The sequence below is a fragment of the Elgaria multicarinata genome, chromosome 8 (genome assembly GCF_023053635.1).
Source record: "Elgaria multicarinata webbii isolate HBS135686 ecotype San Diego chromosome 8, rElgMul1.1.pri, whole genome shotgun sequence".
Taxonomy (NCBI): Eukaryota; Metazoa; Chordata; class Lepidosauria; order Squamata; family Anguidae; genus Elgaria; species Elgaria multicarinata.
The window spans coordinates 67,947,726-67,972,286 of record NC_086178.1 but is presented as its reverse complement, the minus strand read 5'-3'; the positions used below and the strand labels follow the sequence as shown (position 1 = coordinate 67,972,286).

At 39.4% G+C, this 24,561-nt stretch overlaps 2 protein-coding genes across 3 annotated transcripts in view; one reads left to right on the top strand and one right to left on the bottom strand.

Moving 5' to 3' along the window:
• The window catches only part of SHTN1 (shootin 1), a 118,447-nt gene extending 114,770 nt beyond the window's left edge, over window positions 1–3,677 (top strand). For both annotated transcript variants that reach the window (XM_063132709.1, XM_063132708.1), the window contains exon 17: window positions 2,836–3,677. In XM_063132709.1, the coding sequence (XP_062988779.1) occupies window positions 2,836–3,040 (205 nt within the window). In that variant the 3' untranslated portion in view covers window positions 3,041–3,677. The remainder of the gene's footprint in view (window positions 1–2,835) is intronic.
• A 3,221-nt stretch (window positions 3,678–6,898) lies between these two features.
• The window catches only part of ENO4 (enolase 4), a 29,096-nt gene continuing 11,433 nt past the window's right edge, over window positions 6,899–24,561 (bottom strand). The window contains exons 6-14 of the mRNA XM_063131578.1: window positions 24,238–24,369; window positions 21,980–22,033; window positions 19,650–19,721; window positions 16,589–16,756; window positions 16,224–16,349; window positions 12,056–12,251; window positions 10,773–10,840; window positions 9,169–9,286; window positions 6,899–7,345 (exon numbers count right to left, since the gene is read on the bottom strand). Of these exons, the coding sequence (XP_062987648.1) occupies window positions 7,233–7,345; window positions 9,169–9,286; window positions 10,773–10,840; window positions 12,056–12,251; window positions 16,224–16,349; window positions 16,589–16,756; window positions 19,650–19,721; window positions 21,980–22,033; window positions 24,238–24,369 (1,047 nt within the window). The 3' untranslated portion in view covers window positions 6,899–7,232. The remainder of the gene's footprint in view (window positions 7,346–9,168; window positions 9,287–10,772; window positions 10,841–12,055; window positions 12,252–16,223; window positions 16,350–16,588; window positions 16,757–19,649; window positions 19,722–21,979; window positions 22,034–24,237; window positions 24,370–24,561) is intronic.

The window sequence follows — 24,561 nt, the reverse complement described above, 5'->3', positions numbered from 1 at the left end:
CCATTCTTGTTGAAGGCATCCGGCTCTGGAAGATAAAATTCTGCCAGAATGACACTTTGCCTTTTCTGTGATCTTGCTTTCACTCAATAAAATGGCAAGATTTTATTGCTTTTAGGGTGCAGTCCTATGCATGTTTAGACAGGAAAAATGGCCCAGAACCTTCAGTGTTCCCCAGTTAGCATGGCCGGCTGGAGAATGTTGGGAGTTGTAGGACTTTTTCTGCCTATACATGCATAGGATTGCATCCTAACACAATGAAATTGTAGGCATTTCTACTTCACCATAGCTTGCTGAGTAACATTTCTTCCAGAATAATTGCCTGAACTGTCGTAATAATCATTGGACCCATCCCATCAATTTCTCTTTCTCCCTAAACAATTCTTCTTGTATTTTCCAAGATTTATATCTTACTGGCAGCTTACCTTATACTGTGGTCAGAACTGCCAAATAATCTGTAGTTGGCTTTTCCTCTGATGGTGGTGAGACCCTATGAAGGCCTGTGACATTACACGTCAGTATAAAATGAGTCTATAGTTATAGTTATGTATTCCTATTATATCTGTGTTTTATGTAAGTATATCTATGGTGAGAGAGAGATGAGTGGCAGGAAGAATGGTGGATTTGCATATGAGTTATGATTGGTTGAGTGAGTGAAGGGGAATGAAATATGTGTGCTATATAAACTGTGATGTGTGAGTCAGGCAGGGACTAGGAATGAGGGATAAAATCAGAGTTGGGATTTGTGATGAGACAAGGATAGGATTTTAGGAGGGGGGGAAAGGAGGTCTATAGTGATTGTGCAGGGATTGTTTGAGAGTGTGATCTAGAGTATTGTATATGAGAGAACATGTATTGATAGAGCCATTAAGAGTTACTTGTTTATTATTCAATAACTTATATATGTAATTAATACAACTCTCTTTGTATATAAAATTCTATGCCTTCTGCTCTTGGCTACATAAGAGGGAGGTAAGAAAAAGGGAACATTACAAAGTTATAGAATAAAGTCTGTGTGTCCTCACAGCTCAAGGACAAGGTAAAAAGGGTTGGGCCTGAGCTTTAAAGGTCCTGATGGCAGCAAAACCCAGTGTGTGAGAGAAGGAGACTAAGACACACCAGTGCCTGGACAGGACATCTGCATCATTAAAATCTCATAATGTAAACCAGGGCCTCTATGGTTTAGTTAGTTGATGCCTGCATGTATGTATGTCTTTAAAAAAGTCTGTACGAAGAATGTCTTTTCATAAAAGTACTGAAGGTGTAATGTACAATAAAAATATATAAGACCAGTATACTAACACACCTTTACAATAGCATAGGGAAGAACTTCAGCAGCAGGGTAAAAAAAATGAAGGATAAAAGCTTACAACCCAAAAGCCTGTCTATCAAGGAAAGTTTTCACATATCTCAAAAAAGCAGGCAGAGATAGCCTGAGGTTCTCTGCTGAAAGATAATTCCAGGTTATAGGCACTATAATTGGAACGTTCTAACCCATAGCCCAGACTCAACCTAACATCACAAGTAGATACAGAGTCAGGCTTACCCAGCTGATCAGAATTAATGGGAAGCATGGGATAAGACATTCCTGCAAATATGCTGCTTGCTGAATCAAAACTATTTTGATCTTCCTTAACTCCAACTAACAAAAACAAATTGAGACAAGCATACAATGCTTTTTTCAAGTCACAGGGATCTTGCAAACCAGAGTTGTGGTCTTTAATTTCTAGTACTGATAATATGTAGCCCAGGGTCAGGTTTCCCTGACATAGAATTGCAGTCCTATTTATGCCCCACTGCATTCAGTGGCCTTATTCCCTAGTAAGTGTGTTCAGGATTGTAGCCTTAATCATGTAGATCAGCCTTTCCCAACCTGGTGCCTTCCTGATATTTTGGACTACAACTCCCAAGATTCCAATGGGGAATCTTGGGGCCAATGGGGGTTGAAATCCAAAACATCCCAGGGGGCATCAGATTGAGGAAGGCCTGTGACAAAAAAATGAAGTTCATTTACAAAGAGCTTTCTTTATAGGAAGAAAGTATTAGCTAGGTTTCCTCTTCTTTGGTTACATTTGCTCTAGACAATGAGGATGTGATCCGAAAACTAGCTAAGTGGAAATGCATGAACTTAAGCATTTTATGGATTACTTTTCATTTACCATCACCGTGTCTCAAGTATTAATAGAGATTATATATAATGAGAATAATAAATATATCAGAGGAGCTAACATAGTAGAGCAACGTAAGCTGTTTAGATGAAATATGACTAGAGCACAATAGGCTACAAACTGGATACTGGTAACTTTAGCCTGGAAATATTTAAATTCTCATAACCAGCATTGTGGACATGAAGTAGCTGCTACAGCTCCTATTACATGCTAACCCTGGGACCCCTCCCTACTTAGCCCCTTACTAAGAGGAAGGCCATCAGCAAGGATGTCCCTTGAACAAAAAAAAAAGTCAATGAAGATGCTGAGTGGCAGGGCCAACCTGTGTGAGCTTATTTTATTTAGGCTGGGTTGTAGTGCCTGGTCAGTGAAATGTGAAGCACTGTACGTTTGGATCTGTATCTAACGATCCTTTCTTGCACACTGTTAGTATAAGTCAATTGAGATCCTCAAACAATTAATTTTAGTGTTCCCTCAGGCTCTTCCAGTTCAGGTTGTTTGAGAACTATAAAATTAGGTGCTGAGCCTATGGAATAAAGTCTTGCCATTTCAGTAGTTATAGTTTCTTCAACATGTGTGTTAACACCTGAAGTGATTGATCGATTTCCCTTTGCATTAAGAATTTGCAAGCACAACGTTGATGCTTTAAAAAAAATATCATGCCTTTCAGGTCATCAAGCAATGTGGAACTTGAAAACAAGGTGGTTGGTACAGAAAAGCAAGCAGAATCCACGGTCCTGTTGAATCCTGAGAAAACCAAAGACCAAATGCTTGAACGTGTGGATCAAGGCAAGATGATTGAACAAAAAGGTCAACAGCTGCGTAAAGATACAAGGGTTGAGAAAACAAAAGAGCGAGACAGCTCTCACTGCTAATTGATATGCTAAAAGGCATTGACTTCTGGAAGTTCTTTTCAGTGATTGTTTGGCAGTTGTTTTATTTAAGTTTACTGTGAAGGGCTATATTCGATATTCTCTAATGTGTCTATGATTGTTTACTGAGATAGCCTTAGTTACACACAATCCAAAGTCTCACTTTGGGCCTCTCTTTCCTCATATAGCAGGTTATTGTTGTTCTTGTTTTCTAAATTATTGTTTATTTCTTAAATTATGCAAAATATCAAGATTTATTTCGATGAACTTGTTTTACATTAATGCCTTGTTTAGGGCTTTGACTCAAAGCCCGCTTAAGATGATTTGAAATAGATCAAGCCTTAATTAGGTAATCACACATATGCACTTGCACTACTGTTAGGAGCAAGCACAAATCAGTTTTATTAAACACAACACACAATCTGTCGGGGACTTCCCTGCAAGGCTCTTGAGAATGTGGGCAGCCAGCTGGTTAAAGTTCCATTAACTTCGGTAGAATTTATTTAAAATTGAACAATTAGTCAATTTAATTGTATGCATTCTAATTTATCAATTTAAATTGACAAACATTTGGATGTGAGGAAGAGCAATAGTTTTGAAGAAAAGAGTTTATTTCCTTGCTTTTTAGATGATATATGAGTATGTTGCAAGACAGAAGAGAGAATGCCTCTTATATACCACTTCGGTGCTTTGTAAGTTCTAATATTAAAACTTTTTTTAAAATGAGGGCACCTTTGTAATAACCCCCCCCCCAAAAAAAAATCAAATCGTTTAGCCATTAATTGACTCATGGTGCATTCATATATATACACATATATACACACACACAACAGCAAGCTCCATTGAATTCAGTAGGGCTTACTCCTAAGTAAGTAGACATAGGATTGCAGCCTAAGGGTGCAATCCTGTGTACGTTTAGATTTTTTTATTTTAAAGGTCCTACAACTGGAGCTTCCGTTATTGCTGTCTGAACTCTATGCACATACAGAACCATTTTCTGGCAATCACAAATTAAGTCTGCTTTGACAAAACTGTGCCATCTTGTCCCCAGCTGTTTTTTCAGCTAAATATTCAGTCTGCCAGTATTTTATATTTTACTTGTTTTATCAGGGATAACCTCAAAACACGACTAACATTCCACAGTGATGCATTCATTTCAGATGGCAAACTCACAGCCAGCTGCAGTTATGCTGAATGTTTCAGAAGACGAGGTCCACAGAAATATTGTCTTATTGTCATCTCTAATTTGTAAGTGTATAAGCTATCTGGACCAAGTGCAGGTAGCAACTTCTAATTATTTCTGTAATCTACTATTAAAAATGTAATAACAGTGGAGTCATACATCTCCACATGGTGACTATGAAAAACCATTTCTGCATAGCATCATTTCAGGTGTGTGCGTGCGTGTGTGCACATGCACATATTCATGCCTAACATCTGTATGTTTCTCACTGCATGCTGGCTAAAGAATAGCCACATGTACACCAGCAGGTACCTGGAACACAAAGCACTACTACAGAGACTACATGCAATCAAGCTGCTGTTTCAAAAACAACAACAACAAGGCAGTGTTGTGCCACTCCAGAGAATGCTGTCATGCATCCAGCAATCTGTAACTTATCATATGGCCCTGAGTTTAGAGCTCTTGCAGATATTGGATTTGTGCTAGCACAACCCTCTTCGAAACTCTTGGGGCTTATAATGGCAAAGCGCTTTGAGGACTAGCCTGTATGCTATAATCCTACAATAAATCAGTATCATGCCCCAAACAGCAAAGATATTTCTTTCCTTTTTTTATTGTAAAATGACCCCTGTAAGCTGTAGCCTGTTGAAACATGGGGTTTTAACCTCAGAGTAAAATTGCTCATTTGGTCGTCGCTCACGTCCCCAACGAAGACCGTGACAAATAAGCAATAAGACTACCTTGCCTGCAAATTCACAGTTCACTGGTGTTTCCCAAATCAACATGCTTTCACACTGTAATGAACAGGTGTGATTAGGATGTATATTTTTAAATGAATGTTTAGTGATTTAATGTTCATTTGAACTTGGGTGGTAACATTTCTGAATGCACTGTAAACAGTTTATGATAGGAGACAGAGATCAGTAGTTAGAATGAAAGAATTAATGTGTTTACTTTGCTAGCTTGGCTCTGTATGTTGTTCACTGCTTATCTCTGAAAAAGCAAATCATTAAGGCTGCAATCATATATACATGAACTTGTGAGCAAACCCCATGGAACTCGGTGGGGCTTACTTCTGAGTAGACATGTATAGGATTGAACTGTTAGTGGTAGTTGTGTGTGTAAGTGCACTTTTTTATTTTGCATGTTTGTTAAAGAAATATTAGAGTTAAACTGATCAGTCAATTAATGATTCATAAATACAGGGAAACATGTCTTTTTGCGGTTCTCGTGAATCTATCCTTCAGTAGGCTTATTCGCCTACTAATTGATTTTGCACTTATCAGTTTGATTACACTGAATTTAATATGACAATTTCTAAGAGGTTTTTCCTTGAATTGTTACTGAAGAATATACAAAAAAAATTCAAAAATGTATTTATTTCTGGTTAAAGTATTTGTTATACTACAATATAAATTATTTCTTTTTGATGCTGCTTATTAAAATGTTTTCTGACTTTTTCCCACACATTGTGATGTTTTACTGTTATTTCCTGCTTAAATATGATGCATCAGATTTCATTGTCCATATTAAGGACCTAATATGAATAGAGTCCCAGAGAAGTATTGCGGTGGCAAGAGTAATGAAAGCTAAGCCCCTTCAACTTTTGCATGACCATTGTCCCCTTGCAAACCTGGGAAGAAAATTTTGGGGACTTATGGGGGTGGGCAAAAAAATCACTTGACTTCTAGGTGTTGGGTACAAGGTGGCAAGAGTAGGATGTAGTGGTGGTGGTGGGGCACTTATAAAAAGCCAGGCTTGGGAACAATGTTATTTATTTATTTTATTACATTTTTATACCGCCCAATAGCCGAAGCTCTCTGGGCGGTTCACAAAAATTAAAACCATAATAAAAACAACATAAAAAAAATGTTATGTTATCACGTAGAGTGGTTTCCTTGCCATTTCCTCTCAATTCCATTTTCAAAATGTCAGGTGGGCTGCCAACCTTTCAGCCAAGCCAAGATTGGCTTTTTATAAGGGAAAAAAACACTTTTGCCACCTCGTAAAACTTTAAATAGCCAACCAAAAATCTTCACCTACACATACCCAAACTTTGTCTTTTCATTTAACTGTGGAGAGGGCTTCAGGACGCAAACCCCACCCCACCCACCATCAATTTATTAAGAGAGCCGAGGCCAAAGTCTTGGCTCAGTCCTAATCATATGTACATAATACAGATCACATGAATCACTTGCCCTATGGAGACTGAACCATTTCTTTACGTGGATGAAGCCAATCCACAAATTCATTGTTCTTGCACAAAGATGGGGGGCTTCTACTGAAATAAATGGGAAACTTTTGCAGAGAGGATTACTCTGTGCATTCAGTTGAGCTCCTGCATCTGCAAATGAGCACTGTTTACTAAAACAGTCACAATTTTGTAAGAATATATTAACCTGAAATTGTACTCAAACTGATTATTTTCAGGGTTTATAGCAAGAAAGATCAGCAGAACAGATTTTTTTTTTAAAAAAAAATCCATCTGAAATGCCTAAGAGTCAATGCTTCTAAAACAAAACGTATAAATTATTATTATTATTATTATTATTATTATTATTATTAACTTACTCTGAATAAAGACACCCGAGGTGAAGCACTGCATTACAGCTGACTTGTTTAATACCCCACATCCATAAATAGACTTTCAGACTATTAAACATGCATGACCAGTGGATTTTGTAGTCATTTCCAGAATATACAATTATTTCCCAACCACTTCAAAGGCAGAATATCCCTGAAAGTGCACACATCCTTATAAAACAAGGAACAGTAGTAGATAGTATGCCATGTAGCAAATTTTCATTAAGCTGCTTTGGAGGCTGAAGAGTAGGAAGACAAAATACAAATGTTTTAAATGCCCCTAAAGATGCTGAGACAAACAACATGATCTACTGTCTCATCCCAGCTGCTATCCCATGGTGGTAGCCTGGGAAAGATGAGTATGCTCTCAAGTGAAGAATTCCAGGCTTAGGTCTGAGCTAACAAATACCACATCTGAAATACCACTTTCTACACAGCAGGTTGCACTGCCCCTGCAGGAAAATCAGTATAATCAAATTCCTCCTCCTCCTCCTCTTCTTCCTCTTCAGTAAAATCAATAAATTCATGCTCCTCTCGGTCACCTAAAATGGAAAACAGGCATCCTGAGTATTTTGAAAGCCATGCGCAAAATATTTAAGCAAGAACTGTGTTTTCTAGCCCCGTTAACCATTTTCCTTCCACCTTGGATATTTTTTTTAAAGGTAAACTGACCTTTAAAAAAGCATGGTTTACTTAGGCACATTTTCATATATTTTATAGTATAATATAAAATGAACTCATGTTCCTTGACTCTGAAGAGCAAATACAGAGATACGGGAAATGTACAGAGACCTCCTGTTCCCTAAAATGGCTTGGTGCTATGCCTTCTAATGCGCCTGTGTGCACACACTAAGGGATGAAACCATTCTTCCATTTAAAGGCACTGAGCTTGCATAGGGAAGAATTCTGCCCATGGATTTAGTGCAACCAAATAGGTACAAAAATAAAATTCAGTTTTCCATGGAAAAGTTTGTTTACTTTTTTATTTATTTCTTTATTTCTTTTTTGCTGTACTTTTAAACCACCCGGCAACTGAGGTTCTCTGGGTGGAGTACAAGACATTGAGAATAGAAAATTCAAATATTTTATGAATTTTTGAATTCATAAAGGTCAAGCAGGCGCCAACTTCGTATTCCTTCCGGCGCCTCCTGAAAACGTCGTTCCAGGAAGCCTTCCTGTAATGACCAACCGTGTTTTATTTTGCACTTTGTTACCTTTAAAAAAAATGTACTTTTAATGTGGTTTTATTTTGTTTTTATTCTATTTTATTTTGTTTTTATTCTATTTTATATTTTGTCCACTGCTCCAAAATTCTGAAATTCTATACTGTAAATTAATTAATTAAATAAATAAATAAAATCTGGAATAAAAACCAAGTGGGAAAAAATCCAAGATAAAACCAACAGCAAAGAATAAAATCATTCCATCCCATAAAACCAAACTGAAACTGCCTGGGAGAATGAAAAGGCCCTCACCTGGCAATAGCATGTTTAGAAACCGTACATATAAAACTACAGAAAGAGCATCTTCAAACTTTGTGCTTTTTATATTGTATTTTGTATTTGTGTTTTTAACTTGTTGGTTGTTTTATGATGGTTTTAATTTTTGTGAACTGCCCAGAGAGCTTCGGCTATTGGGCAGTATAAAAATGTAATAAATAAATAAATAAATAAATTTTCATTCTGATTAATCCTGCAAGCTTTATGGCAAAATGAAACAGAAACCTAGGAAGCTGCCCTATATAAGGCCAGATTATTTGTCCATGAAGCCCAGTATTGTCTATGTAACTGGCAGCAGCTCTCCAGGGTCTGAGCAGGGAGTTTTCCTACCACCTTTTTACTGATGGTTTTAACTGGAGATGCCAGGAGTTGAACCTGGGTCCCTCTGCAAGCAAAAGCTTGTGCTCTTGTCACTGAGTGTCATCAGATACACAATTTGCATATATGGCATTTTCTCAGTCTGTTTCTGTATCTTTAAATGGAAGACTATAAAGCACCCAACTGGAATTTTTAAAGCATCATCTGCAACATGCCAGTCTTCAGCTAAAATCCTATGTGGAGACTTTTTTTCCTTTCAAATATATGTTCTCCGTTGGCCTTGAAGACTCCAACCAATTAATTCTGCTGAAGAAAAGGATGTTGTGGCCTATTCCAAAAGAATGTCTTATTTTAACATTCAGGTAAACAGATAACTCATTATAAGGACAATATACTTTGTGGCAAATGTCATCCTGTTTTCTGCAAGTGCTTATTTATAGTCTTTTGATTCCCCTTCCCTCCTGCAGAGTGATTTCAATCACTCCTGCTACAATCTTTGTATTCTTATTCATTAGACACTGAAAACAAAGTAAGAAAGAGGTTTTTACGGAGTCTTCCATTCTTGCCCAGTTCCTCCTCTATAGCAAGAAGGCGGTTGTATTTGGTCACTCTCTCTCCACGCGAAAGACCTCCCAGTTTGATGAACTTGGTTCCCAGTCCAACAGCCTTAGGCAAAGAAATTCACATTTTAAAACCCCACAGTTGGAAAAAATGAAGCATGTTTATTGCTACTTACCTAATCAGTTTTATTTATATATCATTTCTGATCTCTACATGGAAGCCCACAACTAAACACGATTCATCTTCGTAATACTGCCAGTGCATGGATTGAGCTTTTTTCTTTCTTTTTTTACTTCCTCCAAAGACCACAAGTTTGGACTGAAAATTAGGTTACGGGTTCAGTTTAATGTTACATAACCCATAAATGGACTAAGGTGACAGAGTACGCACTTCCCTACTTCCAGTCCAAAGAAAGACACAGAGTCTGCTGGTCCAATTAATCATAAATATATTTTCTAACAACCATCCACCACCGACTACATCAACTACCCAACCACAACATGAACATTACCTACAGAATATATACACAGGGTTTTCAACCTGACCAGCAACATCCCAGGTGCTGCTAATCACCACACCCTGGCTGATGCAATTAGCTCCCTTCATTTCAGGAGCTTGGTTAACCCTTACCATTCAGGTCTGTAAAATCCTTTTTACTTAGAGTGAATACACTGACATAAGGGTGCAATCCTATGCATGCTTAGACAGAAACAAGTCCTACAACTCCCAGCATGCTGGCTGGGGCATGCTGGGAGTTGTAGGGCTTGTTTCTGTCTAAACATGTATAGGGCTGCACCTTTAAACCCATTATACTCACAATGGACCAAAACCTGGCTTCTTGCTGATAATTCATGAGCCTCTCACATGTAAGCCCCACAAGTTATGACTGAACTGCTGTGAGGACATAGAATAAGGAAAAAAGGCAGTCATAGAATTTAAACAACCCCAATCTTTAGCTGCTATGAGTCAAAGAACATGTTGACTGGGCTAGGAGGAAACTTCATACAGGCTCTAGAGATAGGAGAGACTAGGAAGCATCGGTGGGATAGGTAAGAAGAAGAGGTGTCCTAGCTGGAGGACAGGGAAGGGAACCCACAAAGAGTTAATGGTCAGGAAGAGCAGTATGCTGTTCAACAGAAAGGGAGCGGAAGCTAAAGAGACATCAGGAGGCAGGGTAGGGTGGTGGGGTTGGGAGAGAGAGATGGATGAACATACATTACATTTAAAATGTGGCCATTTTTAGTGACAACTCCTATGTAATTATACTTTAACACAAAGAGACCAGGCTGGGTCATTAAGACCTGTTATACAAGAAATACAGTTACTGCTGTACATTTTGAATAATTTACTTAACTTTTCCTTAAAATGTCAGCAAGAGACAATACGTATTTTCAATGTCCCTCCCTTGTCCACTGTAGTGCTGCTTTCCCCCTTGAAGTTCAAAGATTAACTCTCTTTAAAAGGTGACTTTCTCAAAAAAGCCAATTTCCTGAAAGGTTATATGTGTCTCAACTACAGGCAACATTTCTACTAAGGGCCAGTTCAAGTTTAAAAGCAGTGTTTGAGCAATTGAACAGCTTTCAGTACTTACCAGGTCCACAAGACTGTCATCAGAAGACTCTCCGTCTGGACTTCCTAATATGGAAATGTGTCTCTGACCTGTAGAGGAGGGAAAGGGCTTTGGAGTTTTTTCATTACCAATCTATATCCTGCCAAAAGGTCTCTCTGTCTTCCATGCAAAATTAGTCGCTGCTTGCATCTGGCTGTCACAATGCAGTTTTGTCTTACCATGTCTTATTTTGTGCTGTTAAATCCATTGTCCACAACCCAACGCAGAGTTGAACACTTAAGCCCACTTATTTAAAACTGGGTGTAACTCATGTAACTCTGTGTTGGGTTGTGAGCATTCTCTGTAACTGGTCAAATAACACTTGCCTCCATCCGTCCCTACAAGTTCTCCAGGATCATTTTGGAAATACATTTGAGACAAAACACGAGGTCAGTGGTGGGGCCTCAGGCCCAGTGGTGAAATTCAGAGTTCCCAGATGGCCATGCATGCCCCTTTTCCCTGGCCTCACCCTTTCCCCCCTAACCATTGATTGTTTAGTGGCTTCCCAGTTTTTGTACTCCCCCCACCCACCCCAGTCTAAAAGGATGAAATGCCTCCCCTAGTTACTGGCAGCAAGAGCTTCATGTTTAGACAGAAAAAAGTCCTACAACTCCCATCATTCCCCAGCCCGCCATGCCGACTGGGGAATGCTGGGAGTTAGTTGTAGGACTTGTTTCTGAGTGGGGAATGTTGGGAGTTGCAGGACTTTCTTCTGTCCAACCATGCATAGGATTGCGCCCTTAAGATACAATATTCTTGTAATTTCTGTGGTTTGGCCCGACCCCTTTTGCCTTTGGACCCACCCACCACTGGAATGTGGTCCCTGAGAGCTTCTCCAAAATTGAATTCAGCCCACAGGCTGAAAGAGGTTCCCCAGCCCTGCATGAGGCTCAATTTAAACTTCGCTCTTGTATAGGAGTTGGCTTTTCTGTGTGGATGAAACAGACTCCCCCAGCTGGTGTAAAAAATATTCTGAACCTTAGAATTCATTTCAGCAGACTTGCTGTATTTTAAAAACTTATAAAAGGTCGCTGAAAAGATACACTATAAGCCAGTCGTATGGGAGAGACGCCCTTCTCACCCAGGCCCTGTAGAACACAGAAGAATTCATTTCAAATATTTTGAACATGACCCCACAAGTCTCTTGTTAAGCCACGATGCCAGCCAATTTTGGCTAATGAGTACTTCTGAACTTGTCAATTACTGTATTTAAATATAAAATGTTGCATACTTTTAAGAATCATAAAATTCAATACTTTCCTCACCATCTAAAAGCTGGGTCATTTCTAAAAGGTCAGAAATTTTAGCCTCGTTTGTGTGTTTTAAGATGAGACCACTGCATTTTGGTCTGTTTTTGGTTTTGCTCTCCAGAAGTTTAGACACACTCCTGCATGAATCTTCTGCAATAAGATGACATTTAGAGCCCAGAGTATTGCGTAAAGCAATCCATTGCTCGTGGTCCTATATAGATCACAAAAGTAAATGATTTAAAATGTCAAGGATTAGTACCAACAAGCGAGGGAAGTTACTGTCATGAGTTTTATAAAGAAAGTAAGATGCTTTCAGAACTTCAGAAAGTTCAGTATTAGAAAGGACAAATAGGAACTGGCAACAAAATCTTGCAGTTTACTCTCAGGCCTAATAACAGTATTCCTGTCCAGAGCTATAACCAACCAGAAACAGAAGTCCGTTGGTACTGTTAAGAAGTCTTTGTTTCCCATGCTTCCTTTGCTATATAGTTTTAAAGGGCTTATGATCAGGCCTAACTTCAAGGTGTGGCCCTAAGCACTTTTTTTGCTATATGAGTGAGGAGGGGGGCAGGGGAAAATAGCTTGAGGAGGATAATTTTGTCAAGTCTATGGCATGCATCCCCCAACCCTAACCCTAGTGCTTACCTCCAGGATACTATCTATCTATTTATTTATCAATTATTATTTATATCCCACCATTTTTCCTCCAAGGAACCCAAGGCGGTGTACATAATCATCATCCTCTCCATTTTATCCTCACAACAACCCTGAGAGGCAGGCTGAGCTGAGTCTGTGAATGGCCCAAAGTCACCCAGTGAGCTTCCATGGCCAAGTGGAGACTAGAATCCAGATCATCCAAGTCCCAGTCCAACACTCTAACCACTACACTACACTGGCCCAATAAGATTGTAGTGGGCACCAGTAGGTTAATTCCATCCCTTTCCTCTATTGTCCTTTTTAAACTTATACCTTGAACATTCCATGGCACAACTGCTAACAATGATAACACTGAATTTCTAAACTGACACATTACGCCCCGATTCCTTTAGACACTTTTCTTTTCTGTCCCCAAGTGGAAGGTCTATAGAAGGGATGGCCCCCGGTGTCCACATGCACTAATGGGTTGCAGTGATGGACATGGCCAAAGGTGGGAGCGGGCGAGGACATTGCCAGCATCCTCCTCACACCCCCACTTTCTCACACAAATTCACACACACACAGGCTTCCTCCTTGCCCCTCCCCACCCCTCTCTCAATCATACACGTGCATGCAGCCTTCCCCCCTCGGCCCTCACTCTCTTACCCCCTTTTGCCCAAACCCAACGAGAGAGGGAGAGACTGGCTCCCCGCCAACTCTTCATGTAGGGATGGGGAGGTTTAAACCTCCCTCCGAGATCCTGGTGTGTATCCCATTGCCCAGCTGATTGGCACTGGGGAAAGCATAACCAATCAACCAGGCAGGGCAGGAGGTCCACGATTTAAATGGGGAGGGTGACAAGTAGGGATGACTCTCCTCATGTGCCATTTCCCCCATTTTAATTGTACTTCAGCCAGCCCAGCAAAGAGTGCATTTGGGATAGAGTGGATGATATACAGAGAGAGTTGCCCCCACGTGCCTTCCCAGCTAACTCACGCTCTGGCCAATCCTCTGTTCATATGTCTGGTAGGCTGGTCACAGGATGAGGGGGATGGGAAGGTGCTCAGAAAGGACCACGTCTATGCACCTTCTCTTCATCAAAATTGTGCCCCCCTCCAAGTCTAAAGAACAGCTGAGTAGCAGGATTGTGGGGACAGCCGTTCTGGGGCTTGGACACCTACTCTTGACCACACTCAAGGCTTCCAATGGCCGCATGTGACCCATGGGCTGGGCTTTCTATGGGAAGTTGTCTATAGAAAAATAACGGAGAAAATCAGGATTTTAATTTAGTTCAAACTGAAACAAAAGGTAGCAGCAAAGACAGGAGCTCCAGTCTTTTGCATTCAGTGTGAATCCAGAAGCTCTCTATCCAAACAATAGGAGAAACACTCCAATAAGTTTTTTTAAAAAAATCTCTATGCCCTTAACATGTCATTGGAATCTCACAGCTCCTGGAAACTCGCAGGGCTATTTGGGCATTTTTAAAACATTTCTTTTCTTTTAATTTACAGGTGTATGTATCTAGGAAGTCCCCAAGTATATAGAACCCATCTTTTTCATATTTGGCTGTACTTGTTTTGCTTCCAAATCAATGTCAAATGTTAGAAGGAATGATGAGGGCCCTGTACCAATACTTCAGGACTGTAGCCTCCTGAATAATTTCAAGTATTAGATTTTGACCTACAAAACCAATATTTAAAACTGCCTTCTTCCATATATATATACAGAGAGAGAGAGAGAGAGTATAAAAATGGTGCAAATTATTCTAAACAACACATTTTTATACGAAGACACTGAAATAAAGCTAAATTAATCATTCAATATTTAATCATATCTAAGACTTTCAGAAAAAGAATGAATACATGCCTAAAGTGGGTGAATTTATTTGTTAGCATTATCTGCCAAAATGTCAGATAAATGTCAGGAAAAGATACAGTATCTTTTTCCAATATTTTGCCAGTAAGCAATACACTCCCAGCCTTTCCCCTATATTTCCACTATGATTTACGAGAGTGATAGGCAAAACATTTCTTCGCTATACAACTTGTATGCCGTGGGCATGTATGACTTGATGGCTGCCCCACAATTCTCTCCTTTTGGAGACTTGCCAAAATCTTCCCAGAACTATTGTTAGTTTTGTCTGAGTTTTAATGCTTCGTATTAAGAGGCGTTTGGAGGCGATTTTATTTTGGGAGCTTAATCTTGATCAGATATGAAAACATTTATCTATACTGGCTGAAAGGCCAATCAAGCACCAAGCACAGAGATGATGACCAAGTTAATTTCCCCCTTTCTCTTTACTCATCTCCATCATCCTCACTGGAGGAGGAGGAGAGCCCCAGAGCCCCTAGCCTTTCTCAGGACTGCAGAAGACATGTACGCACTGCAGCACGTGCGTCTCTGATAGTTTCCTCTCCCTTCTAAAGACAGAAATTAGGTATTTGACTGAAAATACCCAAAAAGCTTCCTTCTGATGATTACTGCTGAATGGTCAACTTACAAGTTTATTTTTTCAAATCTAATCTATGGTTTCTCCTCAAGTATCAAGAGCAACCAAAAGTGACTAAGTTGAGTTTAAGTTAATGTCAATACAGCTTTTACATCCAGACATCCAGAATACTAGTGACTCTTGAACTTGTCTATTTCTTATTGAGAAATACTGTTCTCCTGAAGGCACCTTCATCTATGTTTTTCAATATATAAATATATTTAAATCTATTTTTAATTAGCTAAAAGCCAGATAATTAAATTGAAAATGCTTTACTGTTGTCTGTCCTAATTTGCACAAAATTTAAATTCTAAAATCCTTGCAGATGTAACACCACTGATTTTTATTTCTAGCACAATCCTATACCTGTCTACTAAGAAGTAAGTCTCATTGAGTTCAATGGGGTTTACTGTCAGGTTAGTGTATAGAGGATTGCAGCCTCAATGTATTTATTATATTTCCCACCTTTCAAGTTACAAATCCTTCCAAGATAGTTCACACCAAAACGTAAAACAATACTGTTAAAACTATGTAAAATTGTCAGATATTAAAACACAGCAGGATGAATAAAAACAGCACATACTATGCATGACTGCTCCCAGGTAATAAGTATGCACCTGTGTTCTGCAATGCACTCTGAATCTCTTTCTCTCTCTCTCTGAAAATGAGACTTTAATATGACTTAAGTCCTATTTAAATCAGTGGAAATTAAATTAATCACAATTTTGTCACACTAATTTCAATGGGATTTAAGAGTGATAGGGTGCAACTCTATGCATGTTTAGACAGAAAAAAAGTCCTAAAAGATCTGGCTGGGGCATGCTGGGAGTTGTACAGCTTTTTTCTGTTTAAGAAAACATAGCATTGCACCCTAAGTTAAGTTAAATCAGGGCCACATAGTTAACATGTGGACTTCAGTGTGATTTTGAGTAATCTAGCCTTTTCTTTAAAATGCATGACTTCCAAAGCTTAAAATAGTTTCTATATGTTTCTTTCATTTATAGGCCCAGTTCTGGAATTGTGACAAAAGCATTAAAAAAAGAAAAGAAAAGATCCTACCTCTTTCCTCAATGGATCTATTAATGTTATAATAGAAGGAAATTTATTAAGCAGGTCCGCATACATATCCACCATTTCTTCTGCGGTCTTGTATGTTCCAAGCAGTACTTCATATTTTCCCTTAGACTAAAATTAAAAACATGGACAAGGTAAAACAAAATTTAAAACAATTTTCTTTTGAATTGGTAAAGGTAGAACGATGATGTACCACAACAGAAGCCAGTAGCCTTTTATGTGAGTGAAGTGGTTTAGCTACTTATTCTTCCTTCCCTTTATCATGCACACCCCTCTGAGTTCTCCTATTAGAAGAGCTACTGACAAGGAGAAGGAATGTTCAAAATTAAGGTATCGAAAGTGAAGCTTACGTAGTCCATTAGTTCATGAGCAGCACAGTTTATTCCCAAGTACATGTCTATTCCTAGTTCCAAGGTAATATTTGCACAGGCCGACTGGATCAAGGTCAGAGGTTGTTCTAGGCTTTCACTCCCTATCGCTAGGCAGCCCAAGTGAGACATTTTTTTAAGAACAGAAGGCTGCAAATAAAGACAACAACAATAATGCTAGAATTAGTTTACATGTGTTCACATATGAGAAGTATAACTCACTATAACTCTTCCCCACAATCCTGACATTAATCTTAAATACTATATAGATCATATTACACTCTGCTACAAGCTAGTCAGAGAGCAGATTTATTCCTCATATAGCCATTTTATAGTTTACTGTAAGATTACCTTTTAATATTTCAAATGGATATAGTTTACCAATGCCTACATGAAACCACCTCGCTTCTTGCAGATAGTTTATTTAATATCTCTAGTTTCTATGACCAGGTTGATGTGAAGATAACAATTACTGAGTGGCATTTGTAAAAACTAACTGCACAGATGTTGCCTCTTGTTCCTAGATGCTTTGGGAATACTTTCCAGCCTTTGTATGGCCACAACATTTGGAAGGAAGAAAATAGAAATATATTGTACTTCTTGCAGACCATGTCTACACTAGCCATTAAATCCGGGCTGGTCTTGTGTGGTTCCCTGTGCGTCCACATGTTACTCAGGGAATCCCAGGGGCAAGCAGGGACGGCCACAGGCTTTCCATGGGATATCAAGAACTGCGGAAACCAGATGTTTCCCGAGCGCAATCCCAGGAGCATCTCGAGGACTGCGGGCAGTGTGGCCACCACTCCCGCCTCTTCCTTTCCTCCTCGCGAGTAGAAGGCTCTGAAAATGGGCTCGGAGCTGTACAGGGAGGCTCCGTGCCCATGTGGGGGGGGGAGGAGCAGGTTTGGGTCTTTTTTAAAAAACAACAATCCACCAACAACTTACTTTCGTGGTGGAGCGCAATTCCGCTCCATCTCTCATTTTTAAAAAATGTCTATACCCTTAGGTGTAGACATGATCCAAGGGTGCAGAACCTCAGGACCAGGGGCCAAATCCAGCCCTCCAAGGTTGCCTAGATGGCAACGTCTCCTTCCCCAGCCCCATCCTCTTTCCCCTATTAACTAAGTTTTTGGTAGTGTTCACCAACTTTTGAGCAGTTCCCCCTCCCATTCTAAAAGGTTGGACTGCCTCTCCTAAGGCTTAGTTACTAGCAATAAGAGCTCTAAACTAAATACGCTTGTATTTCTGTCCTTGCCTCTTTTTGCCTTTGGCCCCACCTACTACTGGAATGCAGCTCCCAAGGACCTCTCTGAAAAGGAATCCCGCCCTTGGCCTTCAACACCCTTGTCTTAGACAATTAACAGAAGAAAAGGGATGAAACTATTCTGTTGTTTTCAGATGATCCAGCATCTTTACAATCTGCAATACAGTACAAAACAAAAAATAATGGTCATGATCCAGTCAAAACAAAATAAAACGACTGAGGGGAAAAGTTCAGGGAAGTTCTTGAGAACTGCATTTCCACCTACACTTAACTCTTCCACTGATGTCAGTGGGACTTAGAAGAGTGCTTAATTTTGGCTGGATTGTGGCCTATGTAATTGGAGCCACCGAGATCTTAGGAGGGAAAGAATACATAGCAATGTATGAGCTGGATCCAGATTTAGTTATGTCTAGGACAGACCCATTAAAATAAAAAGAAATTAAGTTAGTCATGATTTATTTGTCACATTGATTTAAATTTATCTCCTCTAAGTGTACAGCAAAATCCTAAGCATATTTAAACAGAAGTAAGTCCAATTGAGTTCTTATGGACTTATTCCCTGCTATTTAAGAGTGCAGCTTTAGACAAGCTTTTTAGTTTTCTCAGAGCTTGGTAAACTGAAGAGGAGGTTTGTTATACCTAAAAGCTTTACTATTTGGACAAAATGTGTTTTTCCAGCAAAAGATTTTATCTGACAGGGCTCATTTCTTCCACCGCTCCTACTGAATCAGCAATTCGTAAGCACGGTTCAACTGTTTTGATATTTCAAACCTTTAGGCCTCTTCACACAATATTTCACAATCATATATCGCACAAAGTTCCTTACATTATCAAGGTAGATTTTAACAACATTAAAACAATTAAAATATGTTCAAAGTATTACAGAAAAATATATATTACAAAGTACAAAAATGCTCTGTACATTTCAACTTCACTAAAACTCTCACCTATGGGTTGACAATTTTCACCAATGGTTTATCCAAGAGAAAAAGCCTTCATCCTTCTTAACTCATACAGATATAAAATAGTCTTCCCTCCCACATATAAAATGACTATCAATCAGCACATGGATAATTTCATACTTCATTTATGATTACATGACTGAACTTAGTTGATATGCAGCCAATGCATCACCTTTTGAACCTCTAGACCTTCACAGGATATGCCATGGACAATTAAGCAACAGGAACTAGAGACCAGGGCCAGATCTACATTAAGCAGGATTTAACACTTTGAAAATGGTTTGAAGATGGTATATGTAATGTGCCCTGGGCCCAAAGAGTTGTCAAAACCATTATAAACCATTATAAAAAGTAGTGTAGATCCTGCCCAGAACAATACGGTCACCTTGTTGCCATTTTTATGGGAGTGACATTGGTACTAGATGTTCCACTGTTAAGAGACCAAGTAGCTTGTAATCCCTCTTCCCAATTCCTGCTTCCTCAGAATGGCAGCAGCATGACATGCAGTATGAAGAACTAAGACCTAGTATTTTAATGGAAGACAACAATGTGTTTTCAAGACTACTTGATGAAAAGCAGTCCTGAATTTTACTAACAATACTAGTGATACATGGCATTTATTTAGTATTTAGCCCAAGCATACAAAAGCAATATATTTTCTGTGGGACTACAAGCCCCTTCCAGCAAATTTATGGTATATTAGTGTCAATGCGTGATGCACTAGTATGCTGCTTTGCTAACAAATCTATCACCTTATGGCTTAAAATATTGTGTTGTGCAATAACTGACTCTAAAACGGCATTATTTTCCCCCTTACCGGAGCTTTTTTCCCTGCATCTCGTGAAGCAGGCTTTTTACCATCTCCCACGGCGCTAGGCTGTTGAGAGCGCTGTTGTTTTTGAAAAAAAAATGTTTAGAAAGACGTGAGTATTTCAACAAATTTTAACAAAATGCTAACCATAGTTTAAACAAATAACATTGAGGATATTGTGTAAGATAATGAGGAATATGTATACAGTAAATCAGAAAACTTAGTTTGAATTAACAATGAATTTGCTTTGTCTTATTGCCAACTGACAAGAAATATCCAAGTCAATGCTATGAATAATGTCAGCAATTTGGAATGAACTATTCCCAGCAAATAAAATGAAGCACAGGATTCACATGTAAGACATGTAAATGACCTCTATAACAGAGTAACACATCCTCCGAGCTATTTCTGATCCTATTTCCCTAGTGCCAGTACCACTTTGCACTAGCAAAACAGTGTAGCATACAAGTTTGTACTATAAGTACAATACAACTGGGGTAAATCTGCATAACTTTTCTGTTTGATTTGATTATGCCTCTGCTGCATTAAAAACATGGCTTCCCATTTATTTTACTTACAGCACAATCCTATGTACATTTAGACAAGACGGAGGTACTGTTAGTGGGTGGTTCATCTGTCCGGCGAGGTGATGTTTTCCCTGTCCTGGACGGAGTTGCACTCTCCCTAAAGGATCGGGTCCGTAGTTTGGGGGATGCTCTTGGATCCAGAACTGTCACTTGATGCACAGGTGGACTCAGTGGCAAGGAGCACCTTTTATCAGCTTAGGCTGATATACCAACTACACCTTATCTGGACAGAGATAGCCTGGCTACAGTTATCCATGCTCTGATAACGTCTCGTTTGGATTACTGCAATGCGTTATACGTGGGGCTGCCTTTGAAAACGGTCCGGAAACTTCAGCTGGTACAAAAGAGGGCAGCCCGTTTACTAACAGGGACTGGCCGGCGAGACCACATCATGCCAGTCCTTTTACAATTTCATTGGCTGCCAGTCCAGTCCGGGCCCGATTCAAAGGGCTGGTACTAACATACAAAGCCCGAAACGGTTTGGGGCCAGGTTATTTGAAGGAACACCTCCTCCCATATGTATCTGCCCGGACATTAAGATCATCTACAGGGGTCCTTCTACGTGAACCCCTGCTAAAGCAAGTAAGGCAGGTGGCTACTAGGAAGAGGGCTTTCTCTGTTGTGGCACCCCGGCTGTGGAACGAGCTCCCCAGAGAGGTCCGCCTGGCGCCTACACTGTATTCTTTTCATCGCCAGCTGAAGATCTTTTTATTTTCTCAGTACACCTAATTTAACATAAATTTAAATTTTGCTGTTTTAATTCTGTATTTTAATCCCATATCAATTTCTGCTGTGTGGTTTTATCCTGATTGTGCTTTTTATATTGTATTTTGTATTTGGTTTTTTAGATTGTTGGTTGTTTTATTATGTTCCTCATGGTTTTAATTTTTGTGAACCGCCCAGAGAGCTTCGGCTATTGGGCGGTATAAAAATGTAATAAATAACTAAACAAACAAACATGCCCCAGCCAGCAGCATACGACTATGCATAGGATTGTGCCTTTAAGGATTTGAATGCTATCATCTGTGAACACCCACAATACCTCACAACCTTTTAACACACCAAGAAAACAGTCACATAAAATCTAGTTACACATCAATAAGCATATCACAAACTGCTTATGAAACTTCTCTTGGTTTCAAAAGTGGTTTGTTATAGGGCTGTACAGCTATTTGAGAAACATGAGCCCAAAGTTCCTTCAGGAGAGTGTTGCTAGTCCCGTAGTTCTTTAGATCCAGGCTTTAAAAGTTTGCAACCTTGAGCTTTTGCAAGCCACATTTGGCAAAGAATCCTGTGCAACAACGAATCCTATGGAACAATCTTTGACCAGCCAATCTTATTATCTGACTAGAGTGGATCCCAAGGAGGGCTCTCCAGCTGTTTTCAATGGACAAAGGTTTGTCACTCATTAAATGGAACACATGGAATCTGCAACAAAATGTTACAGTGTGACACGCTCCTGTTCAGCCAGCCATGCCCTCCTCCACAACACTCCATTCCATTACTCCCTCCACTTCCCCCCACAACAGTCAGTCAGCATTCTGAGGCCACAGAGCACACTCAGTCCTAATTGGGTTGTTTATGGATTTCCCCCCTTGTGAGTTTTTTATCTGTGGGTTCCCCAAGGCTGCTGATAACTCTCTGTTGTGTACAGGCAGTGCTAATTTATTTATTACTCACTTATGTAAGCAATGGCACTCATTCCTGAACATCAGAAATAGATTTATTTAAATACTATTATATTACCACTGGTTCGACCAACTTCATAATTTGTTTCTGAATATCCATACATCTTTCTATAGCCTGCAAAATAAACAACAACAACCGGACAGTATTAACATTTTTAAACATTTGGCTCTTAGAAAAAAGAAGTTACAAGTAATGAGTATGAAGTGAGCATGAATTTGAAGCATAAGGAGCTAATTTAGCATATTTTATTCACTGCTAAAAAAAGTAATAGCGTTACAACAGAAGGACCTTAAATTTACAGGCTTGAATGAATAGTATAAATTGGTGTGGAAGACAACAATAATGGAAAAATTGTCATATAAATTACAGGTCATGAGAGGTCAACAAAAGTATGATTCCTTTGTGGCTGTTTGGTTACCGTTTATTGAATATACTAATGGAGCAGAACAAGGCCAGACAGCACCTACAAGTTATAAATCACTATGGTTGTTGTAAATGATTTTATACTATTTTATTCTCAAAAGTTAAATATGCATCCTGAGGGATCCTGTACTTCTCTACTTTGTAACTTGGTCTAGGGATACGAGGGGAGGGTGGGAATTGTTGCACGATTTTGTATTTTAAACACACACACACACACACACACACACACAACAACAGCAACAACCTCAAAACACACACACACACAAAATACAAGTATGCTAATTAAACTGCAGATATTTACTATTACTGGCATGTTTCAGGCTGCATGAAAAGTTGTAAAGCAGTCACAACTTAACGACTGGGCGTAGGATGCCGAGAGTTAAGCCCTGCATGCAGAATACGTTGAGGTAATAGCAGGCAGGAAGGAGGAGTGAGCAAACAGGAGTCTGGGATGGTAGGCAAGACATTGGGACCATGGACAGAAGCCAGATAAAAGCCAGTGAGCAGGTAACCAGAACTAGTAAGCCTGAAATAATACTCTTTTAAGGAGGTGTGTTATTTAAGCCCCACCTCCCAGAAAGAAAGGGGACGCTGCTCTTGCCTTGAGTTGTGCCTTGGCCTTGAACAGGATAGAGGCAGGATTATAGTCAGCTCTGCCAGCATGCTATCACCACTAGTGTTTAGAGTTAATTTTGTCCATATACATTCTGTTGTGCCATAGAACAAAACATATACTTTAACCCTCCCTGAGCAGCAGTTATATGTTCGGTAGGGAAGTCTATGCCAGTACTCTTCTGGTTCAAAAAACTGTGACCATATCAAATGAACCCTGTTTTCCACCTGGCCCAATGCTTTATTTCTCCTAGTCAGTCTTTGAGCAATGGATGCATTATCATACATCTTTCATTTTAGAGGGAGGGATTAAACAAAGTTTGCCTGGGAAGGTGGCTGAGAAACCCATTAATCTATTAAAGCTAGTTTCATCTTAAAACCACTGTTTGTAGACAATGACTTTATGATCTTTCCAGAGAAAGGCTTATTGGCCTGGTTTGGATATCGAAGTGCATGCTGCTGGTGCATGCTTCCTGATTCTCCTAGTGCAAGCAGGAGTAGGTCAACAAACCACAGGTCATCTATTCCTGGTTTGTTTAGTGTGACATATTATCCCAGAACTCTGTCTTCTCTCTCCCCTGATGAGCCAGAGAAAGAACCCATGGTGGATTTTTATTTGTTTTTTGTGGGGGTTTTGGCTTATTTCTCTGGCTTGCTGGGGGAAGAAACAAGCAAGAGTTCCAGGTTTGCACATCAAGCTAAACAAACCACAGAGGGAAGGCCCATGGTTTGTTCAGCCACTTGCAGAAGGAGTGATCAGACGGTGTGTATGAGCACGCTGTTTGTAAGCGGTTTAGCCAGGGTTCCTGCAAAAAGGTTCCTGTAATGAATAATAGTTATCATCTTTGAACATGGAGTCCCATTTTGTGAAAATAAATTTCCTACAGTAAAGAAGAACTCTACTAAATATTTCCACTGTCATTACTAGTTTTCTCAAGTCAAAAGAGGCATACTCCACTGGGAGCTTCTGAAATATAAATCTCAATGAAATGAATTGGGGTTGTATTAAAAGCCCAGCGATTTATTGCATACTTCCATTTTCATGATATCTTCTGTACCGTCCTTGTGCTCAAACTAGTATCATTTGCTTAAGACTGCAATCCTGCACCCAGTTGTCCGTTCTTACTGCAACTGATTACCAACAGGTATAAGCATGCAGAATTGGGTGTAAGCTTATGTCCTAAATAAGCAATATTTACTTCTTCCATGGACTATAATATGGCTGAGTGCTTTTTCAATATTGTGTCTATTATGGTCAAAGTGAAAACAGCAGCATACAGTACTTGTTTAACTGTTGACCAGGTTGGAGGTATAAGCATCACTTCTTTCATTAAATTCAATTTTCCAGGTGATGATTTGCCACAACTCAAAATCGTTATCATCGGCAATGGCATAGCCAGTTCTTTAGGCAATTCCTAAAATGGAAAAAGTCATGTGGTATCTTTAGAGTTCACTCTACACATAAAAGTCTCATTCCTTCATTGAAGTGTTATGGATTATTGTGAACAGCCTTGTCCATCATCTAGATCAGAAAAGAGAGTTATTCCATTTGCAAATAAATAATAACCACATGCAGCTATTGAACCCATGCAAGAAAGATAAAGGCT